Source organism: Bipolaris zeicola (assembly GCF_000523435.1).
Source record: "Bipolaris zeicola 26-R-13 unplaced genomic scaffold scaffold_69, whole genome shotgun sequence".
In the NCBI taxonomy this organism is placed as follows: Eukaryota; Fungi; Ascomycota; class Dothideomycetes; order Pleosporales; family Pleosporaceae; genus Bipolaris; species Bipolaris zeicola.
The window spans coordinates 15,350-35,193 of NW_006912118.1; the positions used below are offsets into that span (position 1 = coordinate 15,350).

General features: G+C 52.0%; 8 protein-coding genes across 8 annotated transcripts; 5 read left to right on the forward strand and 3 right to left on the reverse strand.

Annotated features, from left to right (window-relative positions):
• Positions 1 to 70: 70 nt before the first annotated feature.
• COCCADRAFT_95570 (glycosyltransferase family 32 protein) lies at positions 71 to 1,012 on the forward strand (the record flags this gene model as incomplete). Its single annotated transcript, XM_007713867.1, has 1 exon — positions 71 to 1,012. One exon carries the CDS (start codon positions 71 to 73, stop codon positions 1,010 to 1,012), a length of 942 nt encoding a protein of 313 aa, XP_007712057.1.
• A 544-nt stretch (positions 1,013 to 1,556) lies between these two features.
• Positions 1,557 to 3,083, reverse strand: COCCADRAFT_95564 (uncharacterized protein; the record flags this gene model as incomplete). Its single annotated transcript, XM_007713868.1, has 2 exons — positions 1,557 to 2,332; positions 2,387 to 3,083. The coding sequence occupies 2 exons, from the start codon at positions 3,081 to 3,083 to the stop codon at positions 1,557 to 1,559; spliced, it is 1,473 nt and encodes a 490-aa protein (XP_007712058.1).
• A 3,851-nt stretch (positions 3,084 to 6,934) lies between these two features.
• Positions 6,935 to 7,538, reverse strand: COCCADRAFT_36563 (uncharacterized protein; the record flags this gene model as incomplete). Its single annotated transcript, XM_007713869.1, has 2 exons — positions 6,935 to 7,324; positions 7,473 to 7,538. The coding sequence occupies 2 exons, from the start codon at positions 7,536 to 7,538 to the stop codon at positions 6,935 to 6,937; spliced, it is 456 nt and encodes a 151-aa protein (XP_007712059.1).
• A 1,221-nt stretch (positions 7,539 to 8,759) lies between these two features.
• COCCADRAFT_95507 (uncharacterized protein) lies at positions 8,760 to 10,805 on the forward strand (the record flags this gene model as incomplete). The annotated part of the gene is made up of 3 exons (XM_007713870.1): positions 8,760 to 9,536; positions 9,744 to 10,529; positions 10,617 to 10,805. The coding sequence occupies 3 exons, from the start codon at positions 8,760 to 8,762 to the stop codon at positions 10,803 to 10,805; spliced, it is 1,752 nt and encodes a 583-aa protein (XP_007712060.1).
• A 2,507-nt stretch (positions 10,806 to 13,312) lies between these two features.
• COCCADRAFT_67035 (uncharacterized protein) lies at positions 13,313 to 14,062 on the reverse strand (the record flags this gene model as incomplete). The annotated part of the gene is made up of 1 exon (XM_007713871.1): positions 13,313 to 14,062. A coding segment is annotated over one exon (750 nt), but the record flags the coding sequence as incomplete, so codon positions are not given.
• A 1,141-nt stretch (positions 14,063 to 15,203) lies between these two features.
• On the forward strand, positions 15,204 to 17,067 carry COCCADRAFT_4838 (uncharacterized protein; the record flags this gene model as incomplete). The annotated part of the gene is made up of 7 exons (XM_007713850.1): positions 15,204 to 15,421; positions 15,542 to 15,555; positions 15,602 to 16,006; positions 16,058 to 16,204; positions 16,257 to 16,697; positions 16,767 to 16,888; positions 16,945 to 17,067. The coding sequence occupies 7 exons, from the start codon at positions 15,204 to 15,206 to the stop codon at positions 17,065 to 17,067; spliced, it is 1,470 nt and encodes a 489-aa protein (XP_007712040.1).
• A 721-nt stretch (positions 17,068 to 17,788) lies between these two features.
• Positions 17,789 to 18,648, forward strand: COCCADRAFT_95532 (uncharacterized protein; the record flags this gene model as incomplete). The annotated part of the gene is made up of 2 exons (XM_007713872.1): positions 17,789 to 18,146; positions 18,221 to 18,648. The coding sequence occupies 2 exons, from the start codon at positions 17,789 to 17,791 to the stop codon at positions 18,646 to 18,648; spliced, it is 786 nt and encodes a 261-aa protein (XP_007712062.1).
• Positions 18,649 to 19,616: 968 nt separating this feature from the next.
• On the forward strand, positions 19,617 to 19,775 carry COCCADRAFT_95500 (uncharacterized protein; the record flags this gene model as incomplete). Its single annotated transcript, XM_007713873.1, has 1 exon — positions 19,617 to 19,775. A coding segment is annotated over one exon (159 nt), but the record flags the coding sequence as incomplete, so codon positions are not given.
• Positions 19,776 to 19,844: the final 69 nt, after the last annotated feature.

Consider the following 19,844-nt stretch of genomic DNA (forward strand, 5'->3'; position numbering starts at 1 on the left):
TGACCGCATCCCGCGTGTGTTCGTATCCCCTTGTTCATCCTCAGTTCTTTCGTTCAACTTCTTCCCCACCATGTTGGCGCGGCCCCCGCAGCTATCCAGAGCGCTGACTTACTACGCGTTAGCCGCGCTCTTTAGCATAGGAATCGTGTACCATTTTCTCTCACTGCAGGGTAGCTTCATCGCACGTGTACCGGGTCTTCCGGCAGATAGTGCCCAGCCGACGGAGATTCCAAAGCTCATATGGTACAAACTTGGGCCGAATGGACTATCTGACGAAGCGCGCGCATGGACAGATACGTGCATCAAGAACAACACAGGCTACACAGCGCACTTCTTGACCGACGAAGACAGCGACGCGTACGTGCGCAAAACATTCGCTTTCCGCCCAGACATTGTAGATACCTACCTCGCGCTCCCCATCCCCATCTTCAAAGCCGATCTCTTACGCTACCTGCTGCTCTGGGACCAAGGCGGCATCTGGTCCGACCTCGACGTATCGTGCAAGGACATCCCCATCGATGACTGGGTCCCCGCCTCGTACAAGAGCTCCGCCGCCATAGTCGTAGGCTGGGAATTCGACCAAGGCTGGCCGGGCAAATACGTGCGGCAGTTTGCGAGTTGGACGATCATGTCGAAGCCGCGGTCACCGCACATGATGCAAGTCGTCGACGATATCCTCGAGACGCTGCGGGTGGAGACGACGGAACACGGCATCGGGATTCAGAATGTTACGCTGGAGATTATGGGGGATGTGGTAGATTTTACGGGCCCGCGCCGCTTGACGCGGAGTGTGTTTAAGAGTCTGGAGAAGCAGATGAACCGCACACTTGATATAAGTGAGTTTCATGAGATAATGCAACCGAGGCTGGTGGGGGACGTGTTGATTATGCCGGGGCAATCGTTTGCGGCTGGTTCGAATACGTATACGGCGGAGCAGCAGAGCGAGTTGCCGCCACAGCTGGTGGAGCATCATTATGCGGGGAGCTGGAAGAATGATAAGGGTGGTGAATAGGAGGACATGGGGTGATTGGTTGAAAGAAGGTCGCGTTGCAACTGGTGAGTTGGACGCCAAGTCGGTCCCAGTGTCCCCTGGGTATCATAGACGGCTAGCCATGCGATGGTGGTCCTATGCATCAGGCAGTGGATGGGGCGTCGGAACATGCACATTGCTATCGGAGCAAGGCAGCTGCCACGAGCGCTGTCTCATGCGGGGATGAGCTCTACGAGATATGTGGACAAGACCAGGCAAGCTGGAACGAACAGGTTGAGGAAAGAGGACGTGCGGTGCAATATATGGCGCTAGAGACGGATGCAACCTCGACCTGCATGACGAGTCGCAAAAAAAGCAACCCAGTCGGGACGATGAGGAACTTGGTTATATAGGGTCCAGGGACTCTCGATCTAATCCAGTAGCCACGAGAACAGACACGATGGAACGAGAGATGAACATAACAATCAGGGGTATCAAGCTTTACATTGCTACTTTTGCCATTACAACAGAGTATCAAATATCATAAGTCGTCAATTAAGAATCAAGGCTTCTTCAGTTCCCTCTTTCACAAAGGCAGAGACATTGCCCTGCGCGCCTGTCCCTCCCTCGGCTTATGCGGGGTACTACAAACGCACTTGCACCAAGGATATGCATCGCCGTCCACTCTATTCAGACGATCCCAAGTCTTGAGCACCACACGATCAGCATGTGCCTTGACCTCGACCTCTGCCTCTTCTCTCTCTTCTACCAGACGCTCTTTGAATTCGACCAGCTTCTCATTGCACTCGTCATTAAAGGCAGTGATGTGGTCTTCTTTGAGCGCGGCAAAATCAAGCCGAGTGTCAGCAAGGTAATCCTCAAACTCTACGCTAGCCGAGTTGTGGAGTTCAGAGGCTTGGTGCGAGGCTTGATCGAGGGCATCACCAAGTATCCTTTGTATGTGGGTCTCGGTATAGGTGCTTATGACAGATCTGACGACTGTTGAAGGGGTCAGTTTCTGACTCGGGATTGGACGGTGCTTTGTGGGCGTGTGCGCGAGCTGGTCGGGATGTCGTGTCGGCGATAGAGATGGCGACGATGAGGAGCCAGCGAGTATTCCTGGAAGGAGGTCTTTCAGAATGCTAGGAAATTCGGCACGCAACAAATCTGGAAGGACTTCCTTGACGGCAGATTTGACAAGGTCTTGGAAAACATCCACCTGCACAGTGGCAGTGGATGACGTTGTGGATTTTGCACTCAGCGGTGATGCAGAAGGGGTACGTTCTTTTGAAGAACGCGCGTATGTATGGTCTCGAAGGAGGCGCTTCGGTAAAGGAGATTCGGGCGTCAAGCTGGTTCGAACTGGAGATTGTCCGTTAGCAAGTAGTCAGTACTGTGACCGACTGGAAGACGCACCATTTCTCGAGCGCTTGCCCGACACACGTGCGTACGGAGGCGGGGCGTCATCTACTGTATCTTCAATGGGAGCAGCAGCCCCGGCTACCGTATGCTCGATGGAAGGTAGAGGTTCAGATTCAGTATCCTTGACACAGTTGAGAGTTGACCAGTCTACTTCCTCATACCAACGGGTAAACTGTGGGATGGCTAAAACCCCAGTAAGCTGGCGAGAGCCCTCGATGACGCTTTGAAGCCGGGAGAAGTTGCTCTTCTCAAGCCAGTTGATGTCGAACAAGATGCGCACTTCTGTCGCCCTGGCCAACGGTAAAAGCTTATGGAATCCGGTGTGAATGCCGGACCCTTCAGTGTTCATAATGCGAGGATACCATACAGAACAGGGTGCTTTGAGCATCAGCGACAGCATCCGCGGCCGAGGTTTCCCATGTCGCGCAATGTCGTCCAACGATGTACCCGGGAGAGCGACACCAACATTTCCAAGTGACATCTTCCCAGGGATAAGATTGTCACCTTCATAGCGAAGGATTAAGAGCTGCGGGTCGTGAACGCCATGTATTGAAACAAAGTGTCCGAGAGACAGGGAAAATTGGTCGTCCGAGTGCAAGATCTTTAAAGAACACGGCCACAACACGGATTCATCATTTGCAGGAAAGGCTAAGGCAGGGACACCTTGGTTGCGAACAAGGCTGAGCACCATTTTTCATTAGTTCTTTCTACAGCAATGTATACTTAACACTAAATGCCCCTTTGCGACCAAGCAGCAAAGGAAACCCGCCCGCCCGGGCTTTCGCGGTTGTTCGCGCAGAGCAGCCCTGACTCTGTCGCAGCAGTTGCAAGAGCAGAAGACGCGTCCAAAATCGTGCCCCACTAAGCCCGCCGTATCTACCACCTGTGACTTGCTGGAGTATCGCCCCGAAGATGCGCGAGTCGGAAACGTGGAGACCGCGAAGCCGACTCGCTGTGTCAAAGGCCTTGCAGTAAGGATGGCGCACTGGGGCAAGACGCCAGGCAGGTCGATACGACGGTTTAGCAGCTTACAATGTTGAACGGTAAACGCGTATGCGTGCGTGCGACGAGGTGGATTTTGGAGGATGGATGCGAATCAAGGTTGAGGTTGAGGTTGAGGTGGTGGAGTTGCGATGGGGAGGGAAGTGGGGAGTAATGGACGAGGCTGGTGTGTTCGTACTGGGCGGTCCGCGTCGTGCAGGGCTTGGCACTGCGCTAGGCAGCGACACCGTCGACTACCATTCACTCATAACTTCCAAAAGTAAAACTACCTGGTGAATACCTTTTTGGTAATTTTTCCGATTTCACTGGTTCTTTTAATGGGATTGCCAAAAGAGCTATAGCGGGTGGCGAGAATTCGCAACCAATGTTTCTCGTGATTGTGGAAGTGAGAAGTTTGGTGGTTACAGTCGACTTGAGCAAAGCCGAGACGCGACGGCAAGCAATCTTCAACATTTGGTGGATTGATTCAACACAAATTGAACGTGGTATGATGCAGTACTTAGTGATATGACAACATAATTGCAGAGTTTATTGAGCAAAATAAGCAGTGCTTACAGAAAGGTGCAGAGTATGACGGAAGTTTGGAGCCTACTACTCATAGTCTTCTTGGTCCAAACCCATAATACATGTGTATGTACGATGTTTCTCTGCCAGATCAATATCAATCACCTTTCTGTCAAATGATTGAGTAAAAATCACTTGCGCATTTGGCCTTAAAGTCCAATTGCAACCCGCACTATCTGCGAATTCTTGACTTGAGTGATTGCGCATGTAAACAAACAAAGTAGGGATAAACACCAAATTTGGATCTCATGTAACTATGAGCCATTCGTTCAAAGCTGCCAGTACGATTCCTCTATGTATATGATTGACTTTGGCTGAATATATTTTACCTTCCATGCATTGTTGATTCACGCTGATTTCAGCTAAACAAATATACATAGTACCAACGTGGTCAATCTGACCAAGGCTTCAAAAAAAGACCTTGACTCGTAAACAATCTGGAGTTCATTGCGCAGCAGCGATAAACATTCAGCTACAAGAAGACAATCCTCGCAGATATACAATGTCCCAAAATCCATATGTAGAATCGGTAATCACAGTTGCGATAATACTCTTCATCATGTCTGACCTCTTATCTTCATGATGAGTACGATCTGCCACAACAGATGTACATTCTCATAGGCATCTCAAGATTATGAAAAATAAAAAATAAACCAACAGTACAACGAGAGAGAAAAAAACCACTCAAGTACTCCCTCCGCCTCCTCCAAGCCGTGCACCACGTATGAAAAAAAAAGCCCATCATCTCATCCTCCCATACATTCCACATTTCCAACCAAGCAACTCTACCATCGCATACAACCCCATTTTCCNNCCCCCCCCNCCCCCCGTTTCATCTCCTCCCCTGCTCGCTCTTTCGTCCCCGCATTCTCTTCCCTACCATTCCATGCATACCCTCATTATCACTCCAACCCGTGTATTTCATATAACTAATTTATCCACACATCTGCTTTTTTAAACTACGCACACGCACTCGTAACTCGGCAGGGCTAAATCGCATCTCCGAGGAACGACGTCCGGCCGCACGGATACGTGACTAACGGGAGTTTTTTTTCTGGCATGGCTAGCGTTGTGATGAGTTGATACTTGCTGATGAGGAAAAAAAAAGTAAGGGTGAGTGAGTGGGTTGATGCGGTTACATATGCCGCGATATTGAACATGGGAATTAACTTGAACTATGTATTTCGCGCTGAATCGACATTTTTTCTTTTTTCCTTCAAATACAATATCTCAATAATATATAGTTACTGAATCCATGATGATTCTATCAATCGTCCGTCCTATGCCCCGATTCTCCCATTTCCCATTTCCCATTTCCCATTTCCCGTTTCTTAACTCTCAACAACAATAACAATAAATTCACCCTTGATAGTATTATATTTCTTTTAATCGCTTTCGTCATTACCACTATGATTATGATTACGATTATTGGACCCAATACCATTTCATCAGGGAAATAATCCACATGTGAGTAATACAACCGGTAAGCGGACAAGTCGGTAAGCCGGACGCTTAAATTACCCGATAACTTTAACTACTGGGGGTGCGGAAATGGTTTGCATAAAAAAAAAGGTTGCTATATGTTAGCGGAAGGCGGAAAGTGGGTGGATTATTATGGCTTTTTTCTACTTTGGGGTGGAGGTAAGATTTTGGCGGGGTAGGGGTGCGGAGGGACATGGGGGAGGGAAATGAGATGAGGTTGAAAAAGGGGGCGAAAGAAGGGTGAGAGATTGAATCACAGCTGGGTTGATGATGAGATTCGGATAGAGGAAAAGGTGGTATGATTTTTGTGGAGTGAAGAGTTGTGGAAATTGTAGTTGTGGCGTGTGGAATGTGCATGCTGGTTAGGGTGTGGCATTGTCATGGGTCGTTACCAGGGGTTATTACTATGAGTTATCGAATTGTTTCTGAGTTGGAAACAACAATTAATCAAGCTTTTCTAGTTTCTTCAAGTGAAGCGTGCTACTGAACCAAGTCATTGAACCATGTAGCCATGAGCAGCTCTTGAAGAATCTCACGGCTACCTGTAGTGCATATATACTTTCCCATCAGCCCGCGGAATACGAAAAAGTAAGCACCTTGAAGACGAAAAGCATTTTGCAAAAGCACCGCCGACAAACGTCGGAAGTCAGATGTACGTCACGTCAACGGTTCAGACCGTTGTTTCACGTCAGTGCCCGTCGCATTGCGTCAACGCGAGCAGAGTCAAAAATCAAGCATACTTTGTTGTGTGGTGACACGGACGGGATGCGAAACAAGCGTTGGATGCAGCGGGAGTACGGCGGACTCCAGCAGCTATCGATAGTAGCGCGACGCCAGGTCTAGAATCAAGATACCAGTGACTACTCTACATAGTACGCAGGTATAGAAAACGAAACTTTGGACCGAGCCAATTGGAGGTGGTGTGGTCTTGGGATGGTAAGGCAAGATGGATGCATGATAGTGACAGTACTGCAGCTGCCTGTGCCAGTTTGATCAAAGACGTCTTGGCCGACCAATGGGGGCGTTGACAAGTGACGTCTTTGAGAGCGGAAGAGCGTCAGAGAAATGTAGGGCGCTCGATATCGTGATGGCCTAATGTTTCGTTTCAAGCAAGTCTCAGGCCTCTGTTTCGAAGGGCGGGGCGAACCGCTGTAGCAGATTTGGGAGACTAGTGACAAGTTTGATAAGAAGGAAAGGCTTGGTATGGGGGTTTTGATGCAGACGAGGGTATAGTACGTCAGCGAGTGAATATTATGGGTAAGGGTGTGCGGGGTAAGGAGAGTATGAGGAGGGAAGAAGGAAAGAGAAGGAGGGGTAAGTGTTTGACCGTGGCAGTTTGGGGGTTTGGGGGTTTGGGGAGAAAGGGAAGCGACGTTGGGCCTTGGCTCGAGCGTTTTTTTCCAGAACAGCATGAGAACCAAAATAGCATGCCAGCTCAATGCTGTTGTTTAGCGACGTGGGGCAACAACAGCAGCAGCAGTGGCGATGGACAGGCTAGAATATCGAAATGCTCGTGTTGCTCATCTGCAATATTGCCTCATTTATTTCCCACAGATCGGGAGCGGGACAAGAGAGCATAGCGCCGCGGCAGGCCAGCCAGTGAGGAGGAGCAGCATCTTGGAGCCACCGACCGGAAACGGAGTGGAAACTGGGCGCGGTAGGCCTCATTTCCGAGCAATGGAGGAGGGAGTTGGCGGAGAGTCGAGAACCGGCTGCGCACTGGGAGGGAAGAGCAGCAGGGACAGCGGGGACAGCAAGGGACAGGCTGAACCCGGCACATGGCAGCCTGATCCCTGGGGCATCGCAAACGGGTAGTGGGTAGGGCAATAGGGGAAGCCGGGCCATGTGCAACAGGCTGAGACTGGCACCCACTGTTGTCCGTGGCTGTGTGTGCAATGCGGCGATGGGTTTGTGTCAGAGTAGTAGGCATCGTGGTGAGCACGAGGGCCGGGGGGCAGAAAGCCCATGTACTACTGTTGTGTACTACGAGTTACTACTGTATGTTTGTGTGTGGCCTTGGTACTCTCCATACGAGTAGTGCCAAGTCCCCACGGACTGTGGCTCTGTGGCTAGGGCGGGCGCGCCGTTGCTGCACCATAGTGCATGACGACGCGGCGCAATGGCGACGGACGCAGCAGTGGTTGCTGGATTGCGCGGCGTCGACTCATGCTAGCAGAGAGCAAATCGACATTTGGCTTCTTTTGTGCAGACTTGTGAAGTCGCGGTGACTGTATGAGGATGTGCGCCCAGGTCGCGCGTCGCACCATTCCCACGCTTGCCCAAAGCCGTCAACCCGGCGATGCACTGCTGGCCTGTTCACCGGGCCACACGACAATACAATGCTTGGTGACGAGCACGTCTTCGTCGAGCATCGCTATTGCCGGCAGCAGCACCGTGGCGCAGCACCCGTGGCCAGGGCACTGCAGTAAGTACATGTGGATGCGTGGTGCTGGCAAATTGGACAATGGGCCGAATCGCCATACGTAGTCGAGCTGCATGCCAAAGCGAGTACTCGGACACAAAAGAACGTACGATATACATGGACGACGGCATGTGCGCAGGTGCAATCAATGGACGAATAATACTCAGATAGCTGCTTAGATGGTGACATAAGAGTAGTATAGACGCCAGTGCATGGCCGGCAAGGAGGATCTGCGCCTGGCCGGCATTCGACTCTAAGCTGGCGGCATGAAACAGCAGGGCTAGGGGCCGCGGCGAGCAAGTAAAAAAAGAAGGAAAGGAAAAAAAAAAGAGGAGCGCTGGATGCTGGACGCCGTACTTGGACGGATTCGAATGCGACAGGGCAAAGACGGTGTGGGCAGTCCTCTCGGCTCTCGGCGCCCCAGCGGCTGCTACGCTCGACGTTGGGCAGGCGCGGCTGTGAGTGGCTGCGTGCGAGCCGCCCCTGCCCTTTTGCTCGCAGGCAGCGCCGCCCGCTACTGGCCCCTGCCACCGCTTGTTCCTGAACGAAATTAACAGCCGCCAGGGGCACGCCCAGCGCACGTCCACTCCCGACCCATAGCACCCACCTGCTATCCTTGGCCCCCGGCCTCCACCCACTGCCCGCGACCTTCATATACTGCCCCTCCCTCCGCTCCTCGATTGCTTTTTTCTTCTTCTCTACCCCAAAGGCACCCGTCTTCTACACTCGCTACCCACTTGTCTTCGGACGTCACATTCTTTGAACCATCCAGTCACTCTTTCCTGGATTTCAATCTATCTTCTTCGCCTGCTAATCCGTTCCCCGACCCGTCTTTTTCGTCTTATCCATATCCAATTCATTGTTTAAGAGCAAGGAACTTTTTAGAAGACCGCAATCATGATGAAGCTTACCGTCGCTTTCTTGGCCGCCCTCGCCGCTGCCGACGCTGCTGAGGCCCGCAGCCAGCGCTTTGCCCGCCGCCAGCAATACGGCTCCTACGGATCCTACCCTTCTGTTCCTCAGAACCAGGCTGGCTACAACGCCACCAACCCTGCCTCCAGCTCCCCGGTCCCCGTTGTCCCTGAAGCTGCCACCAGCGCTTCCCCAAGCCCATCCGCCCCCGCTGGCGGTGAGTATGGCGCTGGCTACCCTGCTGCCACTCCTACCCCCGCTGTCCCCGAGGCCGCCAGCTCTGCTCCTGCTGCTTCCTACCCCGCTGGTGGTGAGTACGGTGCTGGCAAGCCCTCCACCCCAGCTGTCCCCGAGGCTGCTACCAGCGCTACCCCCAGCCCTTCTGCTCCCGCTGGTGGTGACTACGGTGCCGGTTACCCTGCCGCCAAGCCCTCCACCCCCGCTGTTCCTGAGGCCGCCAGCTCTGCTCCTGCTGCTTCCTACCCCGCTGGTGGTAACTATGGCACTGGCAAGCCTTCCACTCCCGTAGTCCCAGAGGCCGCTACCTCCGCTACCCCCGCTGCTTCCTACCCCGCTGGTGGCAACTACGGAACTGGCAAGCCCTCCGTCCCTGTTGTCCCAGAGGCCGCCTCCAGCACTGGCTACCCCATGTACCCCACCGGAACTGGCTCTTACCCAGCCTCTTCCACCCCCGTCAGCGACATGGTCACCAGCACCATCTACAGCACCCAGATCTTCACCAAGACTGCCTGCCCTTCCACCGTCACTGACTGCCCTGCCAAGTCCACTTCGCTCGTCACCAGCGTTGTCCCCGTTGGCACCACCGTCTGCCCCCAGAGCGAGGTTCCCCAGGCCACTCCTACTGCTGTCACCAGCACCTACCCCGTCTCTGAGGTGACCTCCGTCTACACCGAGACCCTCGTCTACACCATCGGTGTCGGCACCACTGCCCGCCCCGTCACCACCGAGATCACCACCACCTCGACCTCCACCCAGTACAGCACCGTTGTTGTCACTGTTCCCGGCGCCAAGCCAACCCCTGAGGTTCCCTCTGACCAGACCAAGCCCTCTGGCCCAGCCGGTGGTGAGGGTTACCCTACTGGCCCAGCTGGCGGTAACGGCTACCCCACTGGCCCAGGCAGTGACAAGGACATCACCAGCACCATCAGCTCCACCTCCACCTCCACCAAGTACATCACCGTCAAGCCCACTCCCTCTGGTGATGTCCCAGTCGGCTCCGACTCCTACCCCACTGGCCCTGCCGGTGGTCAGGGTAAGCCCTCTCCTTCCACCCCTGCTGGTGAGGAGGGTGACGAGTGCGCTCCCGTTACCGTTACCGTAACTGCCAAGGAGACCATCACTGTTACCGCTGGTGGTGACTACCCCGTCGCTACCCCCGACTCCAACGAGCCCAGCTACCCTGCCAGCACTCCTCTTGTCCCCGCCGACAAGACCTCTGGCATGCCCCCTCACCCCACCGCTCCCTACGGAAACGGCACCATGCCCTACATCCCCGTTGGCACTGGCCCCGCTCCCGTCCCCAGCAGCGCCACCGCTTCTCTCCCCAGCTTCTCTTTCGTCTCTGAGAACTCCAAGCCCACTCCCAGCACCCCCGCTGCTGCCTCTTCCGCCCCCGCCTACCCCGTCGGTGGTAACTACGGTGCTCAGCCTTCTCCTTCCACCCCCGCTGCCGCTGAGTCCTCGCCTGCCTACCCTGTAGGCGGTAACTACGGTGCTGGCAAGCCCTCCACTCCCGTTGTCCCTGAGGCCAGCGCCACCCCCAGCCCTTCCGCTCCCGCTGGTGGTGAGTACCCCGCTGGTGGCAACTACGGTGCTGGCAAGCCCTCCACCCCAGCTGTCCCCGAGGCCGCTACCAGCGCTTCCCCAAGCCCATCCGCCCCCGCTGGCGGTGAGTATGGCGCTGGCTACCCTGCTGCCACCCCCACCCCCGCTGTCCCTGAGCCAGCCACCTCCAGCCCTGCTGGCGGCAACTACGGCAGCGGCAGCTACGGAAGCTACGGCACCTACTAAGCGCTGAAGCTCTCTACTCGTAGAGTAGCCTCGCGTTTTGTTTGCATCGCATGTGTATAGGGTCACTTGGCCCATTTTCTTGCCTGTCCACTGAGCCCATTGGGCCAAGTCTCCTCAGGCAAGGGCCAGACGCGATCATGTGGGTTACAATTGAGGTTGGGAAAAACATAGAAGTGTAGGTTCCCAGAGCAGTTTTGTTTGTATTACATGGACAATATATCCCTTCCCGTTGATACACCTCTATCCCACTGTTCGCATCTTATTCGTGTTTGTCGCGCTTGGGTCTCTGGTGCAAAGAATGGGCGATGAGCGACATGTCTCATGACTTCTTGTTCCAACCAACCTCTTTTTCCTATGTTGAGTACCTTGGACTTTGTTTTGAAAAGACCATCGGGGATGGCGGTTTACTTGCATTTATTCAGTCTAGCATCTTTCTTCGATTTTTGAAATCCTCTTTTTTTTTACTCCACCTCTTCTTTCTCAATTCTGAGTGACTCTTTCGTGATGTTTGATTAACCAACTCCTTCTCACGTGACTCTTACTAATCCCATGCTCATCCAATTATACTAAATCCCATTGCGTCACGTAGTTGAAACAAAGGCGCCCCGCCGCCACTGCCACTTGCTCATCTTACGCCATTGGCAAACACCCTCCAATCCAATCGCCGTTGAGCAAAATACAGTGGGACTGCGCCCCCCCCTTCCCCGATGGAACCCTGTTCTTTCAAATCTCCCTGCCACTGCCGCATGACCCTTGTTTGGCTGTACCTGCATATGCACATCCCTGTCAGTATCCACTCGGTGACATTTATGTGGCTCGTGCGCGGTATATTGGTGCAGGGATTAATTATCCTTGTTGGATTCTTCTACTGAGAAGAGCTGGCGTTGGCATTTGTTTGTCTTTTGCTCCTGTTTATCTTTATTTAAGAGATTTCTTTGGGGGGGGGGGCGAATTTTTGCTTTCGGATCCCGAGATCGCTGATATATGTGTATGGGTGTAGGTGAGTGACATTATTATTTGATTTGCCATTGGGCGATAATTGAGTGCGTTGGCCGCGCGGTTATGTTGGTGTGATATCCCGGGATTAAACAAAAAGCGCCTTTTGTTGTCGATTGGAGGAAAGGGGGGTGGGGGAAGGAGGGGGCTAATGATGTGATTAATTTCCTTATTAACTATCGATTAGTCTCGATTACTTTTATCCCGCGCCTACGTGTATGTGTGTGCGTGCGCACATGGTGCCTTTTCATTCGATATCATCACATTTTCCTATTCTCTTCTCAATTGCATCGTCATCATCCCCACACGCCGCCCATGGCTATCGCCATGTAGGTACAATCGTATTACTTGCTTACACATTTCGAAAATGCGCCATTCGTATCATCCCCACACACACACACACACATAACATCCGTTTGAGGCGTTTTCCCGCCCTTCGTATCATGTTCTAATACGAGATTATGCTATACCCTTCTTTTCACTCTCTCGTATAAAGGACTTAGTAAACGGCGTTTCTTACGCCGCTCCCGCCCCGCGGCGATGCGTGGAAAGTTTATCGGGAGTGGGGAGGGGGGGGGCGCACTTGGTGTCAATGCGTCTTTTTGGGGCGCATGTTAAGTTATTATGCGCGGAAAGGAAAGAAGAAGAAAGAGAGAGTTTGGAAGGGGGGTCCCGTGCGTTTTGTTCCCGCGTTGTTCTAGTAGGTGTGTACTTTTACTTACACAGGGCTGAAGAAGGTTTGGAGCCTTGTTTCGACGACGAGGTGTGGCGCATAGTATGAGTATCACAGGATTGAGTAATTTCTCTGTTTTTTTTTCGTTACTCTTTTGAGATATCTTGGATGTGTAGAACAAGTTGGATTCAAAGGTACTTGGTGCAAACTACCGATATCTTCTCGCCATGCTCCGCTCCCTAGTCTGCCGGCGAGCGTCATTTCCGAGTGAGCACAAAGTTTGCGATGCCCATTGCCCAAAACCAGATTTCACGCATTCGTCATCACATTTTTTAACACCTTGACTATCATTTCGGAAGTTTGTGGATACCCACCGTGATGCGCTTTTTATTTTTCAGGCACAGGCTAAGTAGATGGACTAAGGGGATCTGCAAACATGTTTGGCGCGGCCTGTGACTCGTTATTTTCCTTTTAGGCGGTGCGGATCTGGCGTGTTTTGAAAGGATCCGCTCATGGGTCATTGCTAGGTAATGTGTTGGGTGCGTGCGGGCTGTAAAAGTCATGGGCCGGAGATGTGGTGTTGAGATGCTTCAGTGGTGTGCATTGGTACAGTGAGATGGGTCAAGTAGTGACGACTTTCTTCTCATCAGTGCAACTATGCACTTGGCCAATTCACAGCACAACGATAGCAAGTCAACAGTGTGAAAGGATACTCCATCCTCCAAAACTCCACCGGGTATATCCATAACGCCAAACATGCAAGTCCCACCTGGACAACACAAAATGCACTCTCCTGACCTCAACATTGAGCCTAGTAACGATAAAAATGATGTCCAAGACGCCGTCGCCCACCATAGTACGTCGAGTAGTCTCTGTCACCAGACAAGCCCAGCTGAGAAGCGACATTGATGTAACCTTCCTCGTTCCTTTGCAACCCACTAGTTTTTATATTGCCGACTTTGCTCGCCAACACCGCGTCTGTATCCCACTTAGCACGGCAGTACGGGCACGTCGCATTGTTTCTAGCTGCAGCCACCCAGTTCTGCATGCAAACCTTGTGTATATTATTTCCGCAGCTCGTCTTGCAGTACACAATATCTTCCTTGGCATCCAGGTCGTCGTAGCAAATGGGACATTCGCCCTCAATGGGTTTGCGATTGCCGTCTTCGCTCTGCTTCTCCGTCTCAGTGCCGGGGATTGGTGGCGCATTCCTCATGACCTCGCGCAACTCGGAGCTAACAAGAGCTAGCTGATATGCAATCTCTTCTCGCGCCTTCAACACTCTTAGCATGACATACACAACGTGTTTGCATTGATTGCCCTTTCTGGCATGCGGACAGTCGCATGAGGGTTCGAGTCCAATCGAGACTGTATACACGTTGCCTGTCGAGCCTGCGATGAGAACCTTCTCCTCAGGCACATCGTCGGTCCCGCAGCGCTCGCGCGAGAGTACCGTCAAGCGCTGTGTAAATGCCCGTTCTCTTACATCCAGGTAGCTCTGTGGCGCCCTTTTACGAAATATCCTGGCCCGCTTCTCCTGAACAGGCACGTCAGGGTCACACTTGCTCTTCTTCGGAGGAGGTGCCTTCTTGGGCGAGTCTTGTGTAAGGTCGATTACTTCAATTTCGCGGCTACCAGATGCCGTGGGTGCATACCGATGCACTACGGGGGCACCATTGTCTGCGTAGGTCGTGAAATTGCGCTTGCGCGTCGCTGATGTCGACGGATGAATCGGGTACGGCATTGCGCTCCTCGGAGTCCTCGATAGATGCTCAGGGAGGGAGACCCTATAATTGGGAGATGAGAGTTGGAAAGAGGGGTTATGAATCGGTTATTGAGAGCAGCTTCCATGGAGGGTGTGCGTGCAGGAGTAATGGCATAAATGAAGCTGACCCCCGAGTCGCCCTTGCTCCGCGAACACACGTGATGACGTCGGTGGTTCCAATGGAATATTCCACCCCACACTTTCAATGCATACGCAACCCCGTTCAAATTACATTCAAATCGCTCAGGATGTAGCGTTGGATACAGTTGACAAATAAAATCAGAACAAACATGCTCTGACTCAGCCTTTTTATGCCTATCCCAACATGCACAATATGAGAGCGAATGCATCGTCTTTGGAACGTATAGTGTCATATTTCGCACATCAATTGGGGCAGGTAGATATATTTTGTACCCCGATATGCTGACATGAAAGCTGTGTAAATTATGTGATCTCTTCGCGTGGGTAAGTCGATATCATTGTCAGCAACAAGTGTGAGCAGTTACACACAACGAAGGGCCCTGATTTACAATTAGTCTCGTGGCTTCTTGCCGTTGATGATACCCCTCAAAATACACGGTATAACTAGTGGTTCTCCAAGTCTCTTATCTTGTTGGCTTTATCTTTATACCTCAATGTTTCCATGGTACCCCACAAACACCCTTGACCCAAAGAGTTCTACGCAGTACGAAATTCCAATGGTATGCTTGGTTGACCCATTCCGGTATTGGATATCAAAGTCATGTCCTGTCGTCCTTATGAAGCATTCAGAGGCACATGATTGCGCCGGTACCGGAACATGCAATTCTGATTTCCATATCTTCGACCAAAGTTAGCATGAGAGGGCAGGTATCGAGTCCTGTAGTCACTATTCTCATGTACAAAGAAAGAGCTTTTGACACGAATATCAGCTTTACTTTCCAATTGCACGCCCCGCGTAGTCGCGACTCTTCTCTCGTCGACAATGGCTAAGCTTAAAGTGCCGGCTTCGGCTCATCGTCTCTCCTTCAACCGAACAGCAGCTCAGACTGTCAAACAGACCACTGTAGTTCAAGAGCATTCCTTGCCGGAACCATTGTCGCCACCACCAGATATCGAGAGACACAGCGCGCCAGCTAGAGAGGACGACATATTCGGTAATGAAGAAGGCGCCGAAATCCAATACAAGACATGTTCGTGGTGGTGAGTATTCGAGCTCTTCTCAACCCACGCGAAGCCCCAAGTGACGCGTCTGTTCGGGGTTTCTTAACACGGCTTGACATGCCATCCTTCATTCCACATCTTGCTGACGTGAACGTTTAGGAACACGGGCATTCGTAAGCTACAACTCTCTCTGCGTTACCCCGCTCTGACAGTTTCAAGTAATGCTGGCTGAAAATGTTTCCCTCGGTGTCCTTGCACTCCCCCAAGCCCTAGCGATCCTGGGTATCGTCCCAGGCATGCTCTGCATATGCTTACTTGGGGTCATCGCCACATACACAGGATACCTGATTGGTGAATTCAAACTGGCGCACCCATCTGTGCAATCGTATGCCGACTGCGGGCAACTGATGAGTGGGCCCATCGCCCGTGAAGTAATTGCCGTTGGACAAGTTTTGGTGTTGGTGTTCATAATGGGCGCGCATATCCTGACGTTTGCGGTTGCCATGAATGCAATGACTGACCATGGAGCCTGCACAATCATCTTCAGTGTGATTGGACTGGCTGTTTCTTTCCTACTCGGGCTGCCGAGGACGTTCAAGAATATCAGCTACTTTAGCATCTTCTGTGAGTCAAGACATAGATAGCATGTCGCATGTCCTGCTTACTGTACTACAGCTTGCGTTTCGGTAATCGTAGGTGTCACGATAACCATGATCGCCATCAGCATCCAAAAGCCAGATATGAACCACATGGTGGCCATAAGACCTGATGTACCACTGGTGAAAGGTTTGGCCCCTGTCATGAACATTGTGTTAGCCTATAGTAAGTACATCAATCCCGCTTCATGATGCGCATTACCACTGACGCACTGTAGCTGGACATGTTGCCTTCTTTTCCTTTGCATCCGAACTCAAGGACCCGCGCGACTTCCGCAAAGCTCTCTTCTTTGAGCAGGGGATTGCAGTGACGTTTTATCTCCTTATCTCAGCGGTCATATACTACTATGCTGGACCCCTTGTATTCTCGCCCGCCTTGGGTTCTGCGTCTCCATTGGTCAGCAAGATTTGTTTTGGCATAGCACTCCCGACTATTATTGTCGCCGGTGTTGTCAATGGCTCGGTAGCTACCAAATATGTCTACCTTAGGATATGGAAGGGGACAAACGAAGTGCACACCAACAGCTGGAGAAGTCTAGGCAGTTGGTGGGGGATATGCTCTGGGGCATGGCTAGCAAGTTGGGTTTTGGCTGACGCGATTCCAAACTTCAATTTGTTGCTGGGTTTGATCGGCGCGCTCTTCGGGAGCTGGTTCAGCTGTAAGTTCTTGTGAAACTTTCTTTTGCGAAGTGACGATGTGTACTCGGCCAGTGGTCTGACACGCACAGATGCTTTTCCCCCACTGCTGTGGCTGTGGCACAATAAAGTCAACGGAAGACTATTCTCGTCGAAGCGGCAGACATTGTTTACAGTCCTGAATTGCTCGATAGTGTTGCTGGGGATGACCATTGTAAGCGATCTTTCTTCCCTGTTGGTCGAGGCGGCCTGGCTGACCCTGTGTTGCAGTTTGGCCTGGGCATGTGGTCGTCTGGGTGGGCCTTGCATGATGGTTCCGGTGGCAAGGTGTTTTCTTGTGAGAACAATTGGCATCCCGTCAGTTGGGTAGCGGGAGGCACAGACGACGGCTGACCGTGTTGGTTGCTATTCGGGGTTGGAGAGAGAAAGGGCGCTTCTCCTTTGGGACAGGGTTGGCCAAGGCCCAATCCTACCATGTAAATATTCTAGCTGGCATATGTATACATAGGCGTAAAAGTCGCGCGTGTCAAATATGCATGCGCAAAATGTTATCAACATGTCAAGTTCCAATGCATTAATATTGAGGTGGTGGTGGTGGAAACGGGGAGCCGCGCGATAACGCAACCAGGGACATGCTTCGGTGCGTTACAGTGCAGCGGCGCGCACCTCGACTCCTCACCTTACCAGCCAATAATAAGCGCCTCCCTACCCCAGCGCCCGTCCGAAATAAGCTCTCTCCGAAGGACAGACGCAGGCTCATGTAATCTGGCTAATGTCAATATGGACGGGAGTGCCAAGTGAGGAGGCTGGACGACCTGGCCTTGGGCGTCAGATCACCATGGGACACACCTCCTTGCTCTGCTGCTGATAAGCACCTACTGATTCACAGCGACGACTCTGGACTGCGGATCGCGCCATTGTTGATTCTGCGACGGTGGTACTACAGGTTGCTTGTTCGTACACATAGCCTTTAGCAATTGTCCTACCTTGACTCCCACCTCCTCTATCACTCATCCCCGAGCTTTCCGCTACCCAGCTCTTCCCCTAATCGCATTCGACACCCCCTCGCGACATTAACGCGACCGCGACCCAGCTTGCTACCCTTTTCCCCAACATGCCAGTCGAGCTCCGGAAGCGCAAGGCCGCGGCCCCAGCGCCAGCACCACCTGCAAAGAAAAAGGCACCCGCAAAGGCCAAGAAAGCCGACAGCGACAAGACTGTCGTCGAAAAGGTCCAAGACGCGGTCGTTGAGAAGGTCGAAGCCGTCAAGGAAGCCGTTGTAAGCAAGACTAATGGCGCCTCGACTGCTAAGTCCACCGGCGCGCCCAAAGTCGGCGACACAATTAACCTCGCTTCATTCGGCGGCGAAATCGAAACCAACGATGGCACCAAGACGTCGCTCGCGAAGCTCGTAGAAGAAAGCAAGGTCGGCGTAGTCCTATTCACGTACCCCAAAGCCTCAACTCCGGGATGTAAGTCGCGTCTCCCACCCACTCCCATTGCATATGGATCAGTTTCACTGACACGACCGTTTCTTTCGGCATAGGCACAACCCAAGTCTGTCTCTTCCGCGACTCCTACACGCCTCTAACCGCAACCGGCCTCTCCATCTACGGTCTCTCATCCGACAGCCCCAAGGCAAACACCACCTTCAAGACCAAGCAGAAGCTGCCGTACTCGCTGCTGTGCGACCCCGCGCAGACTCTCATCTCGGCCATTGGGTTCAAGAAGGCGCCAAAGGGTACGACTCGCGGTGTCTTTGTTGTTGATAAGCAGGGTAAGGTGTTGGCGGCTGAGCCTGGCGGACCCGCTGCAACGGTCGAGGTTGTGAAGAAACTTGTGGGTGAGTCGGAGAAGGTGCCGACGAAAGAGGAGGTCGAGGCAAAGGAGAAGGAGGAAGACAAGAAGGTTGCGGAGACAGCGGATGAGGTTGCGGATTCGGCAGCTAAAGTTGATGCTCCCGCTGCTGCTTGAAGAACTTCGTGCGATATGAGACGTTTTTCCGAGTAATTGAAAGAGTTTCTGTTAAGTGAAAATGTGTGTTTTGTTGGTGTGTTTTTTCTAGCTGGAACAATGAATAATCGAGATTTGTGATACATGTGCTTGAAGAATGCGTGAGTAGGTTTGCTATTATTGTTTTCTGGTAGTTATTTGTAACTTCATAATTTAGTTATATCCTCGGCTCCAGTTTTTGAGTCTTGTTCACATGCCATGTGTAGAAATGGGTATTCGTTAACCTGTCTTGTTCGCTACACGTCTATGATACTACGTTTCCACTGCTGTGAAGAGATAAGGGTTTTTGGCATGATGAAGATGGGTTTAGAAATGGCATTCAGCATTTGATAGGCTGAGGTCTTGTGCTGTTCAAAGATGAAGTGTCGGCACGTGATCGTGTGAATTACGGATGCAGCGTTTAGGGTATATGTGCTTGGTGGGGTTGGTGGATAGCAACTATTCGTGGCTACCCCTACTACAAGTAACTTTGAATAAGTATACGTTTCTTTTTACTCGAAAGTGCCAACTGTGAGGACATGTATGATAGAAGAAAATCCCCGATTCTAAGAAAACACTCTTCGACAAAGAATGAGGCTCAAAACATGATGACTATATGTTGTCCGAAGCTTCTGTCAAATGACGTACTACGTCCCGTGGGGGCCAAGTGAACGCGTGGGTATCCTTGTGGCTACTGTCTACACTGCGCCTCAAGGCACTGGTAGCAGCATGTAAATGTGCAGCACACTTACTGACCACTGCCATCAACCGACTTGAGCCTCAGGATCGTATCGCTGGTTGCGTAACCTACTACCAAGCCACTACGTCTCTGCGCCACAGAGAAATTCCCTCTGTACCGGTCGCTTCATGCACAAGATGTAGTCATGGGACTTTGCTTTTGATAAACGGAAGCGAACGGCCTCCTGCCTTATCGTTGTGGCGCCTGGATTAAAAGGGCGTTCAGGCAAATGAATTCAAGTTGGGCTGTGTCTGCTTGTACTCAGCTGGTACGCCAAGACAAGATATCATTCGCACACATAGTCACATCCTCAGATACAATGCTACCCACAGCCCCGCCAAATATTGGCCAGGCATCTCCCAGAGATTGATTCCCTGAATGGAAGTCTTGAAACCGTGGCCGCAACGATGGGATCAGTGTTCTATGAACCATGCAGCGG